This window comes from Malus domestica, chromosome 09 (genome assembly GCF_042453785.1).
Source record: "Malus domestica chromosome 09, GDT2T_hap1".
Taxonomy (NCBI): Eukaryota; Viridiplantae; Streptophyta; class Magnoliopsida; order Rosales; family Rosaceae; genus Malus; species Malus domestica.
Window position 1 is genome coordinate 837386 of NC_091669.1, and position 13536 is coordinate 850921.

The window sequence follows — 13536 nt, forward strand, 5'->3', positions numbered from 1 at the left end:
AATTTTAAAGCAAAAATTCAACCACACTAAAAGGGTGAAGTTTGTTTCAATATTTTAGAATGTAATTTAATTTTAAAGCAAAAATTCAACCACACTAAAAGGGTGGAGTTTGTTTCAATATTTATTTACGTCGTACAAAAGAAAGGTAGAGAATTATCTATTCTAATTCATTTTTTATTACAAACGAGACCTTTATATTTCAGAACATTGAACAAGAGGGAAGACTCTTGAACATGAGATGTCATGATCGTCGTATCCCAGACCAATGACAAAATGTAACATAAACTAGTTAGTACATAAAATGCATGATTAACTTAAACTGCATGAACATGGAACAATACCAACCCTTGTAAAGAGGGAAAAAGGAGTAGGCGATTTGTACTCGGAAATAATGTCCTAATCAACCAGCCTAATCCAAATATGCAGTAGAGAAGCAAATGACTGAACGTAACAATCTCTGTCTCAAGTTAGATAGCTGAAAACCAGCACTCAAGCCATAAAGCCAACTAACAATGAATGAACAATTTACAAAAGTAGCAAAAACAAACTAAAAATCACACTTCATACACCATCCATTAAAACATCATGACCTTAAACTCATCAAAATTGAGCACCCCATCACCGTTGAGATCAAACCTCGCGATCATGTTCTTGCACTCGTCGACGCTCTTGGACTCGCCGAGTCGACTCAGCATCCTCTTAAGACTCTTGGGCGTAATGCACCCACTCCCGTCCATCACGTACATCTTAAAAGCCTCCCTCAAAACACACACCTTCTCTTCGTCGCATCCTCCGTCGACAAACTTGACAAAATCATCCAACCCCAGCAACCCGTCGCCGTCTGAGTCTAGGTACTCCACCACCACCTCCGCCTCTGTCAGCGAGAGCTCGCCGCCTATCGCTCCGACACATTGTTGCAGCTCCATAGGTGATATCTTTCCGTCTCCGTTGCCATCAAATTGCTTGAAAACGCGCTCGTATTGTGCTACTTTTTCCATTATTTAGAAGCCTTTTTCTTTTTCTTTCTGGAAGTTGTGTTATTGTTGTGTATGGTAAGCGATGGGTTCTGGGTTTAATGTGGTACATATATGAGACAATGCCGCGTGTCGTGGTTGACCAACCAACTTGCTGGACGGGATGCTAGGTGTTGGGTACTTTCGTAAATACGTGTGCGAGACAATATTCTATTTAAGAAAAATATTTTAGCCAAGTCATTTGATATAACGACTTTAATATTTAGGCATCGAATTCAACATTCATGTGAGTTGAATTTAATATTTTCGATTTACAAATAGAGTAAATTATTGTTGGACTATAATGCTAGTAGTGTCAAACGACAACTTTAAAGTCTTATTCCATTTAGTGGGGTCGACTATATGAATCTTACAATGCTATTGTACTCGGTTTTAGGCTATGTCTTATGTTAGCTCCAATTACTCATATCTTTTCTTAAAGTCTCTTTCAAACTATCCAAATCTTTTTAGATATTCTTCTACCTTTTTTGTCCTATGCCTCCGGCTCATATTAGCATTTTCTAGCCATGTCATATGTAGGTTTTCAGTTTACTGTACAAACCACCTTAATTAATTTTCTCTCATCTTATATTTAATTACGGTCACTTTTATTTTATCTCGAATACCATCGTTCTTAATCACATCCTGTCTCATCTAATAAATATTTATCATGAAATAAATTGATAACAAGAAAACATTTCCACTCTTTCAACTAAAATTAATCCCATTATTCCAACAATTTTCTGTTTATAAATGGAATCTCATGAAACAGAGGAGACAGGCGAGTCGTTGGGTTTTTCTACACAAATTGGATTTTAGTGACCGACTTACCTTAATTTAAAGCTTTCTCGAAGTAAAAGATTTTTTGGATGGGCCAACTGTCTGGCACCAACCGTCAAAACCGCCTCAACCAACAGAAAAATTAAACGAAAGTATCTAGCAGCTTCTTCCTTGAATTTATATTCAAAGCTCTTTGGTTTGGTGGCGATTCGATTCAGATTTCTATAACTGTTTTCTTTATCCACTATTGCCCTAAGTATTTAATACAAATAGCTACTTGTTTTTTTCCTTTCTTTAAAGGATTAACCAGAAAAACTTAGATAAACCACCGGCGTGTAACGTTACCATTTTTATGAAATAAAAAAAAAAAAAAAACAAATATATCGATTTGTTATCAATTATCTATATGTTATTCATATTATTGATACAATCGATACACCGATGAGTATACTATCAACCTTCTAATTTGAATATTCTCGACTTTTCTTCGTACCTGCAATGTAGCACAATTTCTAATTTGGTTGACTTTTATGGAAAAAGATAATCTCCAAATTTCTTCCACCTAAGCTCGCGGATAAAGTGATCCGGGCTCTTGAAATTTGATCAAACGGTTAAAATTATTATAACTTTTAAAACAGACCTTTGTTTTTAGCCGTTGAATCAATTTTCAAAGGCCTGGATCACTTGATCCGCAGGCTTAGGTGGAAGAGATCTAGAGAGGATCTCTTTCCGATTTTTATGGAGGGATTCAAAAAATAGATGTTTCGGTTATCGAGCAACATTAAAAAATAAATAAAGAGAGCCAAAATGAGAAGGTCCGATTAGGAAGGTCATATAGCCTCCCCTACTTCGATTACATGGTTCTTGATTTGTCTATAAAAGTCCAGGTAAAAGGTAAATGAAAATGTGACAACAACTTTTTTTTTTTTTTTTGGTAAATCCACAAAGTCAATCTCACTCCAACATTGCTATCATGGAAAGTAACAACGATGTAGTTTTATTAAAAGAGAAGGAAAATACAATCAGTCAAGAGGGATATAAAACCTAACATTGACCATGATAACAATCATAATAAACAAAACCTTCAACAACTAATATAAGATATAACAACGTAACAACATCTTATTTAATGGTTGGACGAGACACGTGATCAAACCGTCACACCAAAGTTCTATCTACATGGTTGTCCAGAAAAACTTCAAATGACGAAACTTGTGGCTCAAAGTTTCTAACACACGCACACAAAAGTCCATTTCATGTCCAAGAAACAGAATCAAGACATTAACAAACCAAATATTTCTGTTAACTTACATCAAAATTAATATAACTACTTAGGAGGATAATAATACTGATGGATTGTATACACAGTCTGCAACACTGTGAGAACCAGCAGAATAAACGCCGCAACCAAAGAAATAATCGCCCACGGCGAATCAAAATGCTCGCGCCTCAGCTTTTCCATCCACTTGTTCCAGTCAGTGTGGTAATGCTGATTCACCTTCTCGCAGAGTCCCCCGTAGTAGGACCCGATGACTGTTGTTTCGTTGTACAGTTCGTTGAAGAACTGCGCAGCATCTTCCGGGCTTAACCAGTTCTCCAGTATTCCCTTCTCGCAAAGAAGTTCGATGTCCTTGCTGGAATTTATGAGATTATCCATCAGGACGGCGTAACACGTTATCAGGTGCTCGCATCTACGGTAGCATTGCTCGAAGGCGATGAGGTTCCTGAAGAGTGGCCCTGTGCGCTCGTCGATTACTAGTGGTGGCATAGTGAACACCCCTTTATCGAACTTTATGTTCAATACGCCAACCGGAGAACTCTTTTCGAATTCAATGCCAGCTTCGGACAGAGTTGTCACGTTTGGAACCCTCTGCATCTCTTTCCCCTCGTTCCGCTCTTCAAACTGGTCAACGATCACGGATCTTATGAGGTCGAGTATGTGCAGGATTGTAGGAGGGGGATTCACACTCGTGTTTAAAATGCCGTTGTCCCCGACGGAATGTCTGAAGAAGTTGAGGACAAGGTGGGTGAGGGAGGGGGCATTTTCTTTGCAAGTAGTATTCTTCACGGCGGTTAAATTGTATAACCGCTCGAGAACAAACCATGGCAGCTGATTTTCTAGCAGAAGAAGATCATGGTAAAGATATAGCCGCATGCCTGACATATTGTAAACAGGGTCGTTCTGGTCTTGGTGATCGACGGAAGGTCCTCTTCGAAATAGTTCGATTAGAAAGCATCCGTCGAGTACCATCATCTCAACGAAGTCATTCTTGTTGAGATGATCCGATGGCTCTGCGTAACAATCGCGAGTGCGCTTGTCCAAATCCACAACACCTTTGATCAAGGTTGCCAAAGTTATGTTTGCGTGTGAGAGAAGGCAATGTGAGTACCAGCGCTTCACATTTTCCATGAGTCGGAATTGATTGCTATGGCGGCCACGGTGAAAGGGTCCGATTGAGACGATGTCAGGTTTGTATGCTTGTATTTTTTTTTTGCCGAATCTGGAGGGGAACTCTGAAGATGCAGCAGGATGCTGGCAATGGCGAATCATTGAGAAGCTTTCGTGCGATGTTGTTTGTCAATTCTTCTACAGTACCATCATAATCATTGTCTACAAGAACGGATTCCATGGAACTACTATCATCAGCTTCGTTAATTTCTGTCTTATTTTCCATGACTAGAAATTTTTAAAAATTCTGAAACAAATTGCAAACGAAACAAATTATGAAGTATTTTTAAAAAGGATAATACTTGGCAAATTCACTTAGAAGTTATAGTTCTGATATCACAGATTGACATGGATGCAGAATGATGCAGAATGATGGAATAAATAGGATGGAAACCATGCACCTGGAAATCAAACAAATGCAATTACGTAGGACGTTAATTAGAAGAAAATTCAGCAGATCAAACTGTAAGTCTTCTATAATACACACACTAAAAATACTAACCTTGAGAAGCCACTGATATGAACAAGATTCAACAATAGGCAGCAATTAAATAAGCAAAGATCTTTCTCTCTCTACATGACATTTAGGGTAGGGTTTTGTGCTAGAATATTGTGTATGAAAATGAAGACCTAAAGCCTTATATTTATAGGTGAGAGTATTAGGTTTCTTGCATATAAAGGAAGCCCTAATATGTATCTTTAACACCTTCAGAATTCATGACCTAATAGGATATATATTCCCATTAATTATTGCTTTACTTCATCGTCAAGCAATTCGGGATAATCAAATATTGCATCCTATTTTTTATTTTTAATCAATTAGGACTCCTAAATAGATGTGAGGCCAATAAAAGTCTTACATTCTTCCACTTGGGAGTGACATCTATTCAAGACGTTCTCTTTAAATCAAGAATCAAATACCTTATGCGTGCAACTATAGAAAATTATTTGATAACAATATATTCAAATGTAGTGTCAGATATAGCTCATAGGACTAATAGACCGTGATATTTAATATAGTGGATACATACCTCTATATATAATCACAAACAAGCATCGGAATTCACATAAAGTACCAACAAGTCATGAACAAAAGTATATATATGATAAGTGAGCTTAAAGTGAGTATTTAACACATTTATGGTCCAATTTACGATCACAAAGTGATCTTCCTTAATGATTAGATATAAGCCCTCATGTTAATAAGACAATCTTGATATATAGCAAACATTAACTAACTGTAATGAAGTAAGTATTTAGAAATTAAACACATCAATCCTTAATGCATATCCATAAAATTTTAATTGAAAAGCGAAATAGCTCCCACTAATATTACATATCTTTAAAGCTTGATAATTCTCCCTTGCTGGTAACTTGTTTTGGAAAAGCTAAATGAGGAACTACTCTATTTAATATGTATATAGTCGCATATGTTATGTGCCAATATAATCAACACTTGTATATCCTTGCCTCACCTTTTCTCTTTCTAACAAATACTTGATGGACTTGGATATGGAGAAAATTTTTAGGATAAAGTACAAAAAACTACCTTAATTATTGGTGTCACGACACTTTCATACCTCATCTTTTAAAATTGACGATGTCATACCTCATCTTTATAATTTGGTCCAATTTATACCTTTCGTTACTTGACCGTTTATTTTTCAGTTAAATGTTGACCTGTCTTGATCCAGATCCCACTTTCTATTAAAAAATTAAAAAATATTATTAAAAACTAAAAAAATCATTTAATAATTTCTAAATATTAAAATAATAAAAAAAAGTTAAAAAAATAAAAAAACTTATGTTCGTTCCCTCCCCTTCTCTCTTTTCTCCCCCATCTTCATCTTCATCTTCATCTCCCTTCCAGTTCCCTTCCTGCAATCCAGAAAAAAATGAGGAAGAAGAAGAAGAAGGAAAAAAAAAAAAAAAAAAACCGAATCTGCAACAAAGAAAGAAGAAGAAGAAGATCCCACATCTTCATCTTCTTCTCCCTTCCAGTTCCCTTCCTGCAACTCAGAAAAAAAGGAGGAAGAAGAAGAAGAAAAAAAAAAAAAACAGAAGAAGAAGATCTTCTTCTCCCTTCCAGCTGACTTCCTGCAACCCAGAAAAAAAGGAAGAAGAAAAAAAAAAAAAAAAAAAACGAAACCGAATCTGCAACGAAGAAAGAAGAAGAAGAAGATCCCCCATCTTCATCTTCTTCTCCCTCCCAGACCCCTTCCTGCAACCCAGAAAAAAGGAGGTAGAAGAAGAAGAAGAAAAAAAAAAAAAACGAAACCGATCTGCAACGAAGAAAGAAGAAGAAGAACTTCTTCTTCCTTTTAGTCCCCTTCCTGCAACCCAGAAAAAAAGGAGGAAGAAGAAGGATAAAAAAAAAAAGAATCTGCAACGAAAGAAGAAGAAGAAGAAGGAGGAGGAGGAGGAGGAGGAGGAGAGAAGAAGAAATAAAAAAAATAAAAATAAAAAGCCCAAATCTGCAAAAGAAGGAGGAAGAAGAAGAAGATGGGAGAGGAAGAGAGAGAAACAGGGGGAAAAGAAGGAGGAAGAAGAAGAAGATGGGAGAGAAGAGAGAGAAACCGGGGGGGGGGGGGGGGGAAGGTAACGAAAATAACTTCATTTTTTATTTTAACTTTTTTTTTATTATTTTAATATTTAGAATTTATTAAATGATTTTTTTTTTTAGTTTTTAATAATATTTTTTAATTTTTTAATAGAAAGTGGGATCTGGATCAAGCCACGTCAGCATTTAACTGAAAAATAAACGGCCAAGTAACAGAAGGTATAATATTGGACCAAATTCTAAAGATGAGGTATGACATTATCAATTTTAAAAGATGAGGTATGAAAGTGTCGTGACACCAATATTTGAGGTAGTTTTTTGTACTTTACCCAAAATTTTAATTAATCTGTATGCATTAGAGCTCCATAACATCTCATGAATTAAGTATACATAGTATAGTAAGGGATGGGTTGGAAATGTTTTGAAAATGACTAAAAGTGTTTTTAGTGAAAATATTTTTGGAACCAATTCTTAGTAAAAGTGCAAATGAATCCTGAAAAAGTATTTTGAAGTGCTTCTTCTAAGATAGGCATAACTGCATCTTCTTGCAGAAAGCACTTAAAGTGTTTTTGGAATCCAAAAATATTTTTTTTAAAAACGCTTTCAGTCATTTTAAAAGTATTTCTAAACAAACTCTAAAAATAATCGTTGATTGCTTAAAATTTATCCATGTTATTGCACATCCTTCTAATACAAACACAGAACTAGAAATAGAACATCCATCGAAATGGGAATATGAATAATCATTATTTCCAATTTTTCGTCGCTTTTGAAAACTTAGATTAGTTTTCTTGCAGACAGCACAAAACTTACTTTTTCATATCATTGGATAATCTCTGTCTTCTTTTCCCCTACTATATAATCTCTTAATCATTACTAATCACTATTGCTTTATTTAAATGAAACTTTAACAAAAAAAAAAAACTCTTGTTACTATTCACTTTAACAAAAAATCATATTTTTACACAAAAAAATCAATTCAAATACTATTCACTTTACCCTTTATTTTGTCCTTATTATTAAAATTCAAAGTTTTCAAGCCATTTTCATTAGTTTTCCTTTATTTAAAACCTTCAAATTTCTTGGTTTAATTTAAATCCCAATATACTCTAAAAGAAAATTAAAGGTCAACACAATCAACCAAAATAATTCATACAATAATCAAGAACTGAAAAGTACATTATTTCCCCTTAAGAGAATTTCATCATTCGAGGAAGATAATATCGGAAACTAATACTGCTCTTTAAGCATATGACGATACATGTTTATCCTAGTGGTCGTATGATCTTTCGTCATATGTGAAGGAAAAGTGTAGCTACATGTGTTCTTTTTCAGTGCAGAAGCAAAGAACAATTTCACTCTTAAGAATGTAATTTAATTTGGGTTTAATCTCAGTTTATTACTCTGAAATTTCTTAGTTTTTAACATTTAATATATGAAGTTTTTTTCATCTCAGAGTGGTACATAAAGTCATAATTTTGGGACACTTTCATACATCCGTTAAATTTGCTGTTAAATCAACTGGTAACTGGTGACTTGGCGTTCACGTGGACAATGACTAGACGCCACGTGTCATAGAGGCCCACATAAATATTTTAAAAAAAATTAAAAAAAAAAGTTATTGGGCTGTCCCCTCCCTCCATTCTTTCCTCTGCACACCATTTTTGCACACCCACCCTCAATTCCCTCTCCCAAAACCCATCGTCTTCACCGCCCCCTTTTCCCCTAACCCTCCCTCCATTCTCTCCTCTGCGCTCACCCAACCATCCCTCTGTATAATGTGTAGGATCTAGAACTCTCTTGGACCGGTGAAGATGAATAGGATTGCGGTGAGATCGGTGGTCGGCGGTCTGTGCGAGGCCCAGAATTACACCGCTGCATTTCCATGGCGGTCGTTGCTAGGCTGTTAGACAACACCGAGTTCCTGAAGGGATGTGTGGCTATGATTCTCACGAGGGGAGGGGGTAAGGTGGGAGAGAACGAAAGAAGGTTGGCTGGGATTGGGGTGGAGGGTAAGGGAAAGAGGAAGGAGATGATGGTTTTTTTTTTCTTTCCATATGGGCCTATTTTGACACGTGGTGCCCAATCATTGTCCATGTGAGTGCCATGTCACCAATTAACGGCTGATTTAACAGCAAACTTAACGGATGTATGAAAATGTCCCAAAATTATGACTTTATGTACTACTCTAGGATGAAAAAAACTTCATATATTAAATGTTGAAAACCAAGAAACTTCAGGATAGTAAACTAAGATTAACCCATTTAATTTTAAAGCAAAAAATTCAACCACACTAAAAGGGTGGAATTTGTTTCAAACTTTTCAGGCGTGGTACGAAAAAAGGGTGGAGCTCGGAAATCAAATATATCTTTCACATTTTACACAAAAAATTATATCTTTAACAAATATAATTTTTTTCTTTGCAAGAGCAAAGATTAGGTATCACTCTTTAAGAATGTAATTTAAATTTAAAGAAAAAAATTTCAACCACATTGAAAGGGTGGAGTTTGTTTCAATTTTTTCTGGCATCATACAAAAGAAAGGTGAAGTTTTGAAACCAAATATATCTTTAACATTTTGTACAAAAAATTGTCTTTAACAAAAAAAAACATAATTTTTTTTGTTGCAGAAGCAAAGAACAATTCTCTCTCTTTAAGAATGTAATTTCATTTTAAAGCAAAAATTCAACTGCACTAAAAGGGTAGAGTTTGTTTCATCTTTTCTAGCATTGTACAGAAGAAGGGAGTTTTGAAATCAAATATATCTTTCACATTTCACTCCAAAAAAAAAAAAATTGTCTTTAACAAAGAACATAATTTTTTCGTTGCAGGAGCAAAGAACACTTCTCACTCTTTAAGAATGTAATTTAACTTTAAAGCAAGCATTCAACCACACTAAAATGGTGGAGTTTGTTTCAATCTTATCTGGCATCGTACAGAAGAAGGGTGGAGTATTGAAGTCAAATATATCTTTTACATTTTGCAAAAAAATTGTCTTTAACAAAGAATATAATTCTTTTGTTGCGGGGCCAAAGAATAATTCTCACTCTTTAAGAATGAAATTTAATTTTAAAGCAGAAATTAAACCACACTAAAAAGGTGGTGTTTGTTTCAATCTTTTCTGGCATGATATACAGAAGAAGGGTGCACTTTTGAAATCAAATATATCTTTCACATCTCACGCAAAAAATTATGTCTTTAACAAAGAACATAAAATTTTCATTGTAGGAGCAAAGAACAATGCTCACTCTTTTATAATGTAATTTAATTTTAAAGCAAAAACTCAACCACACTAAAAGGGTGGAGTTTGTTTCAATCTTTTCTGACATCACACCAAAGAAGGTGTAGTTTTGAAATCAAATATATTTTTCGCATTTCGCACAAAAAATTATGTCTTCGACAAAGAACATAATTTTTTTGTTGCAAAAGCAAAGAACAATTCTCACTCTTTAAGAATATATTTTAATTTTAAAGCAAAAATTCAACCACACTTAAAGGGGTGAAGTTTGTTCAATCTTTTTTGGCATTGTACATAAGTGTGGAGTTTGTTTCGATCTTTTCTAGTATCGTAAAAAATAAAGGTAGAATTTTGAAATCTCTTTAACGAGAACATATTTTTTTCATTGTAGAAGCAAAGAACAATTCTCACTTTTAAATCTAATGGAAAACTTTAACCAGAGCCTGTCACCCAAGTGACACCCAGACAACAACCCTCCACCATCTGTAGAGGCCTTTTGTCACAAATGCTTAAGTAATAATTTAACCATTAACATTCATGTCATTTAGTTTACAAAACTTAGTTTACACATTTAGTTTTCGTAGCATTACCCTAAAACAAACTCTAAAAACAAAGGAGTCATTGAGTTTTTCTACATAAATTCGATTTGAGTAATGTTAAAGAGACTAAATTTGTAGATAAAATTTTGTAAACTAATTGACATGAAAATTGATAATTTGATTATTAGTTAAGTGTTGATAAGAATGCTCATTTTCTATTGGTGATCCATAATTTGATTTATAAATTCAGTCTATCTCGCATTATTCTAATTTAATTTAAGCTTTCTCGAAGCAATAGATTTTTTTTGGATGGGCCAACTGTCTGGCGCCAACCGTCAAAATCGTCTCAACCACCAGAAAGAAATAAACGAAAGTAGCAAGCAGCTTCGTCCTTGAATTTATATTCCTGCTTTTCTGCATCCACTAGTGCCCCAAATATTTGATACCATTGGAGCTACTTGTTTTTATTTTCTCTTTAGCTCACCTAGAAAAATTTGGGTCAGCCACGAACCTAAGCTCGTGATCAGTCTGGTTATTTAATACCTACAAACATATTGACATCGATACATTATTAATTATTTAATACCAACAAACATATCGATGTGTTATCAACCATTCACATGTTATTTATATTAATGACAATGTCGATACTCTGATGAGATATGCTATCAACTTGTTATGTTTAAATCTAATTTGAACATTCTCGACTTTTCTTCTCAACTGCAATGTTGCACACTTTCTAATTTGGTTGATTTTTACAATTAATCTTTATAGGATGAATCGAATAATAGACATTTCGATCATCAAGCAGCACTGAAGGAAGATAAAAAGAGCCAAAATGAGAAGGTCTGATTAGGAAGGTCATATAGCCTGCCCTACTTAGATTACGTAGTTCTCGATTTGTCTATAAAAGTTTAGGTAGAAGGTAAATGATAATGTGACAACATTTGTTTTTTTCAATAAAATTACAAAATCAATCTCACTCCAGCATGCATTACCATGCATCATGGGAAATGACAACGAGGTAGTTTTATTAAAAAGAGAAGGAAAATACAACTTGTCAAGGGGGACATAAAACCTAACCTTAACCATGATAACAACCATAGCAAACAAAACCTCCAACAACTAATACAAGATATAACAACATGACAACATCTTATTTAGTGGTTGAACAAGACACATGATCAAGGCATCACACGTAAATTCTATGTACAGGGTTGTCCAAAAAACCTTCAAATGACGAAAATTGTAGCTCTCACAAGTTTCTAACACTCATACAAAAACCCATTATATGTCCAAGCCTTAAGCGTTGGCAACGAAATAAAATCAAGACAATAACAAACCGAACATTTCTGTTAACTTACATCCAACTTAATATAACTGCTCAGGAGGATGGATGATAATACTGATGAATTGTATATACTGTCTGCAACATTGTGAGAACCAGCAGAATAAACGCCGCAACCAAAGAAATAATCGCCCACGGCGTACCGAAATGCTCGCGCCTCAGCTTTTCCATCCACTTGTTCCAGTCAGTGTTGTAATACTGATTCACATCATAGCAGAGTCTCCCGTAGTAGAATTCGTTGACCGTCGCGTCATTGTACAGCTCGTTGAAGAACTGTGCGGCGTCTTCCGAGCTCAACTAGTTCACCAGTATTCCCCTCTCGCAGAGAAGGTCGATGTCCTTGCTCAAATCGATGAGATTATCCATCAGGACAGCATAAGACGTTATCTTGTGGAGGTGGCCGTGGTAGCATTGCTCGAAGGCGATGAGGTTCCTGAAGAGCGGCCCTGTCCGCTCGTCGATTGCAAGTGGTGGAATAGTGAACACCCCGTTTTCGAACTTCATGTTCATTATGCAAACCGGGGTTTTGAACTTTTTCGAAATTTAATGCCGGCTTCGGACAGTGTTGTCACGTTTGGAATCCTCTGCTCATCCTCTTCCTTTTTTTGGGAGCCTAAATCTTCAAACGGGGCAACGATCACGCTTCTTATGAGATCGAGTATGTGCAGGATTTTGGAAGGGAGATTCAGACTGGAGTTGAAGATACGATCGTCCGTGACGGATTGTCTGCAGAAGTTGAGGACAAGGTCGGTGAGGGAAGGGTCATTTCCTTCGCAAGTAGTATTCTTCACCGCGGTTAAATTATATAACCGCTCGAGAACAAACCATGGCAGCTGATTTTCTAGCAGGAGAACGTCATGGTAAAGATATTCCAGCATGCAAGACACATTGAAGATGGGGTCGTTCTCGTCTCGTTGATCGACTGAAAATCTTTTCGAAATAGTTCGCTTAGGAAGCATCCGTCGAGTACCATCATCTCAACAAAGTCTTTCTCGTTGAGATGATCGAATGGCTCTGCGTAACAATTGCGAGGGCGCTTGTCAAAATCCACCACACCTTTGATCAAGCTTGCCAAAGTTATGTTTGCGTGTGACAGAAGGCACTGTAAGTACCAGCGCTTCACATTTTTTCCATGACTTGGAATTGATCGCCACGGCGGCCACTGTGAAAGGGTCCGATTGAGACGATGTCAGGTTCGTATGCTTGTAATTTTTTTCGCCGAATCTTGTTGGGAACTCCGAAGATGCAGCAGGATGCTGGCAATGGCGAATCATTGAGAAGCTTTGCTTCAATGGTGTTTGTCAATTCTTCCACAATAGCATTGTTGTCTATAAGAACGGATTCCATGAAAACTAATATCGCTCTTCAAGCGTATGATGATACATGTTCATTCTGGTGGTCATATTTCGTCATACGCAAAGGAAAAGTGTAGCAATAACATTACAAAAAGAAGGCAGCACGTACATGTGTTCTTTTTCGTTGCAGAAGCAAAGAAAAATCTCACTTTTTAAGAATGTAATTTAACTTTAAAGTAAAAAAATTCAACCACACTAAAAGGGTGGAGCTTGTTTCAATCTTCTCTCTGCATCATACAGAAGAAGGGTGGAGTC

The 13536-nt window shown here is 35.8% G+C and overlaps 2 protein-coding genes across 2 annotated transcripts; both read right to left on the bottom strand.

Annotated features, from left to right (window-relative positions):
- Positions 1-442: 442 nt before the first annotated feature.
- LOC103400191 (putative calcium-binding protein CML19) lies at positions 443-1052 on the bottom strand. Its single transcript, XM_029107502.2, has one exon. It carries the CDS (start codon positions 996-998, stop codon positions 576-578), a length of 423 nt encoding a protein of 140 aa, XP_028963335.2. The 5' UTR covers positions 999-1052; the 3' UTR covers positions 443-575.
- Positions 1053-2891: 1839 nt separating this feature from the next.
- LOC103421586 (UPF0481 protein At3g47200-like) lies at positions 2892-4850 on the bottom strand. The gene is made up of 2 exons (XM_070827360.1): positions 4745-4850; positions 2892-4489 (listed from the first exon to the last, which is right to left on the bottom strand). The coding sequence occupies exon 2, from the start codon at positions 4342-4344 to the stop codon at positions 3121-3123; it is 1224 nt and encodes a 407-aa protein (XP_070683461.1). The 5' UTR covers positions 4345-4489; positions 4745-4850; the 3' UTR covers positions 2892-3120.
- Positions 4851-13536: the final 8686 nt, after the last annotated feature.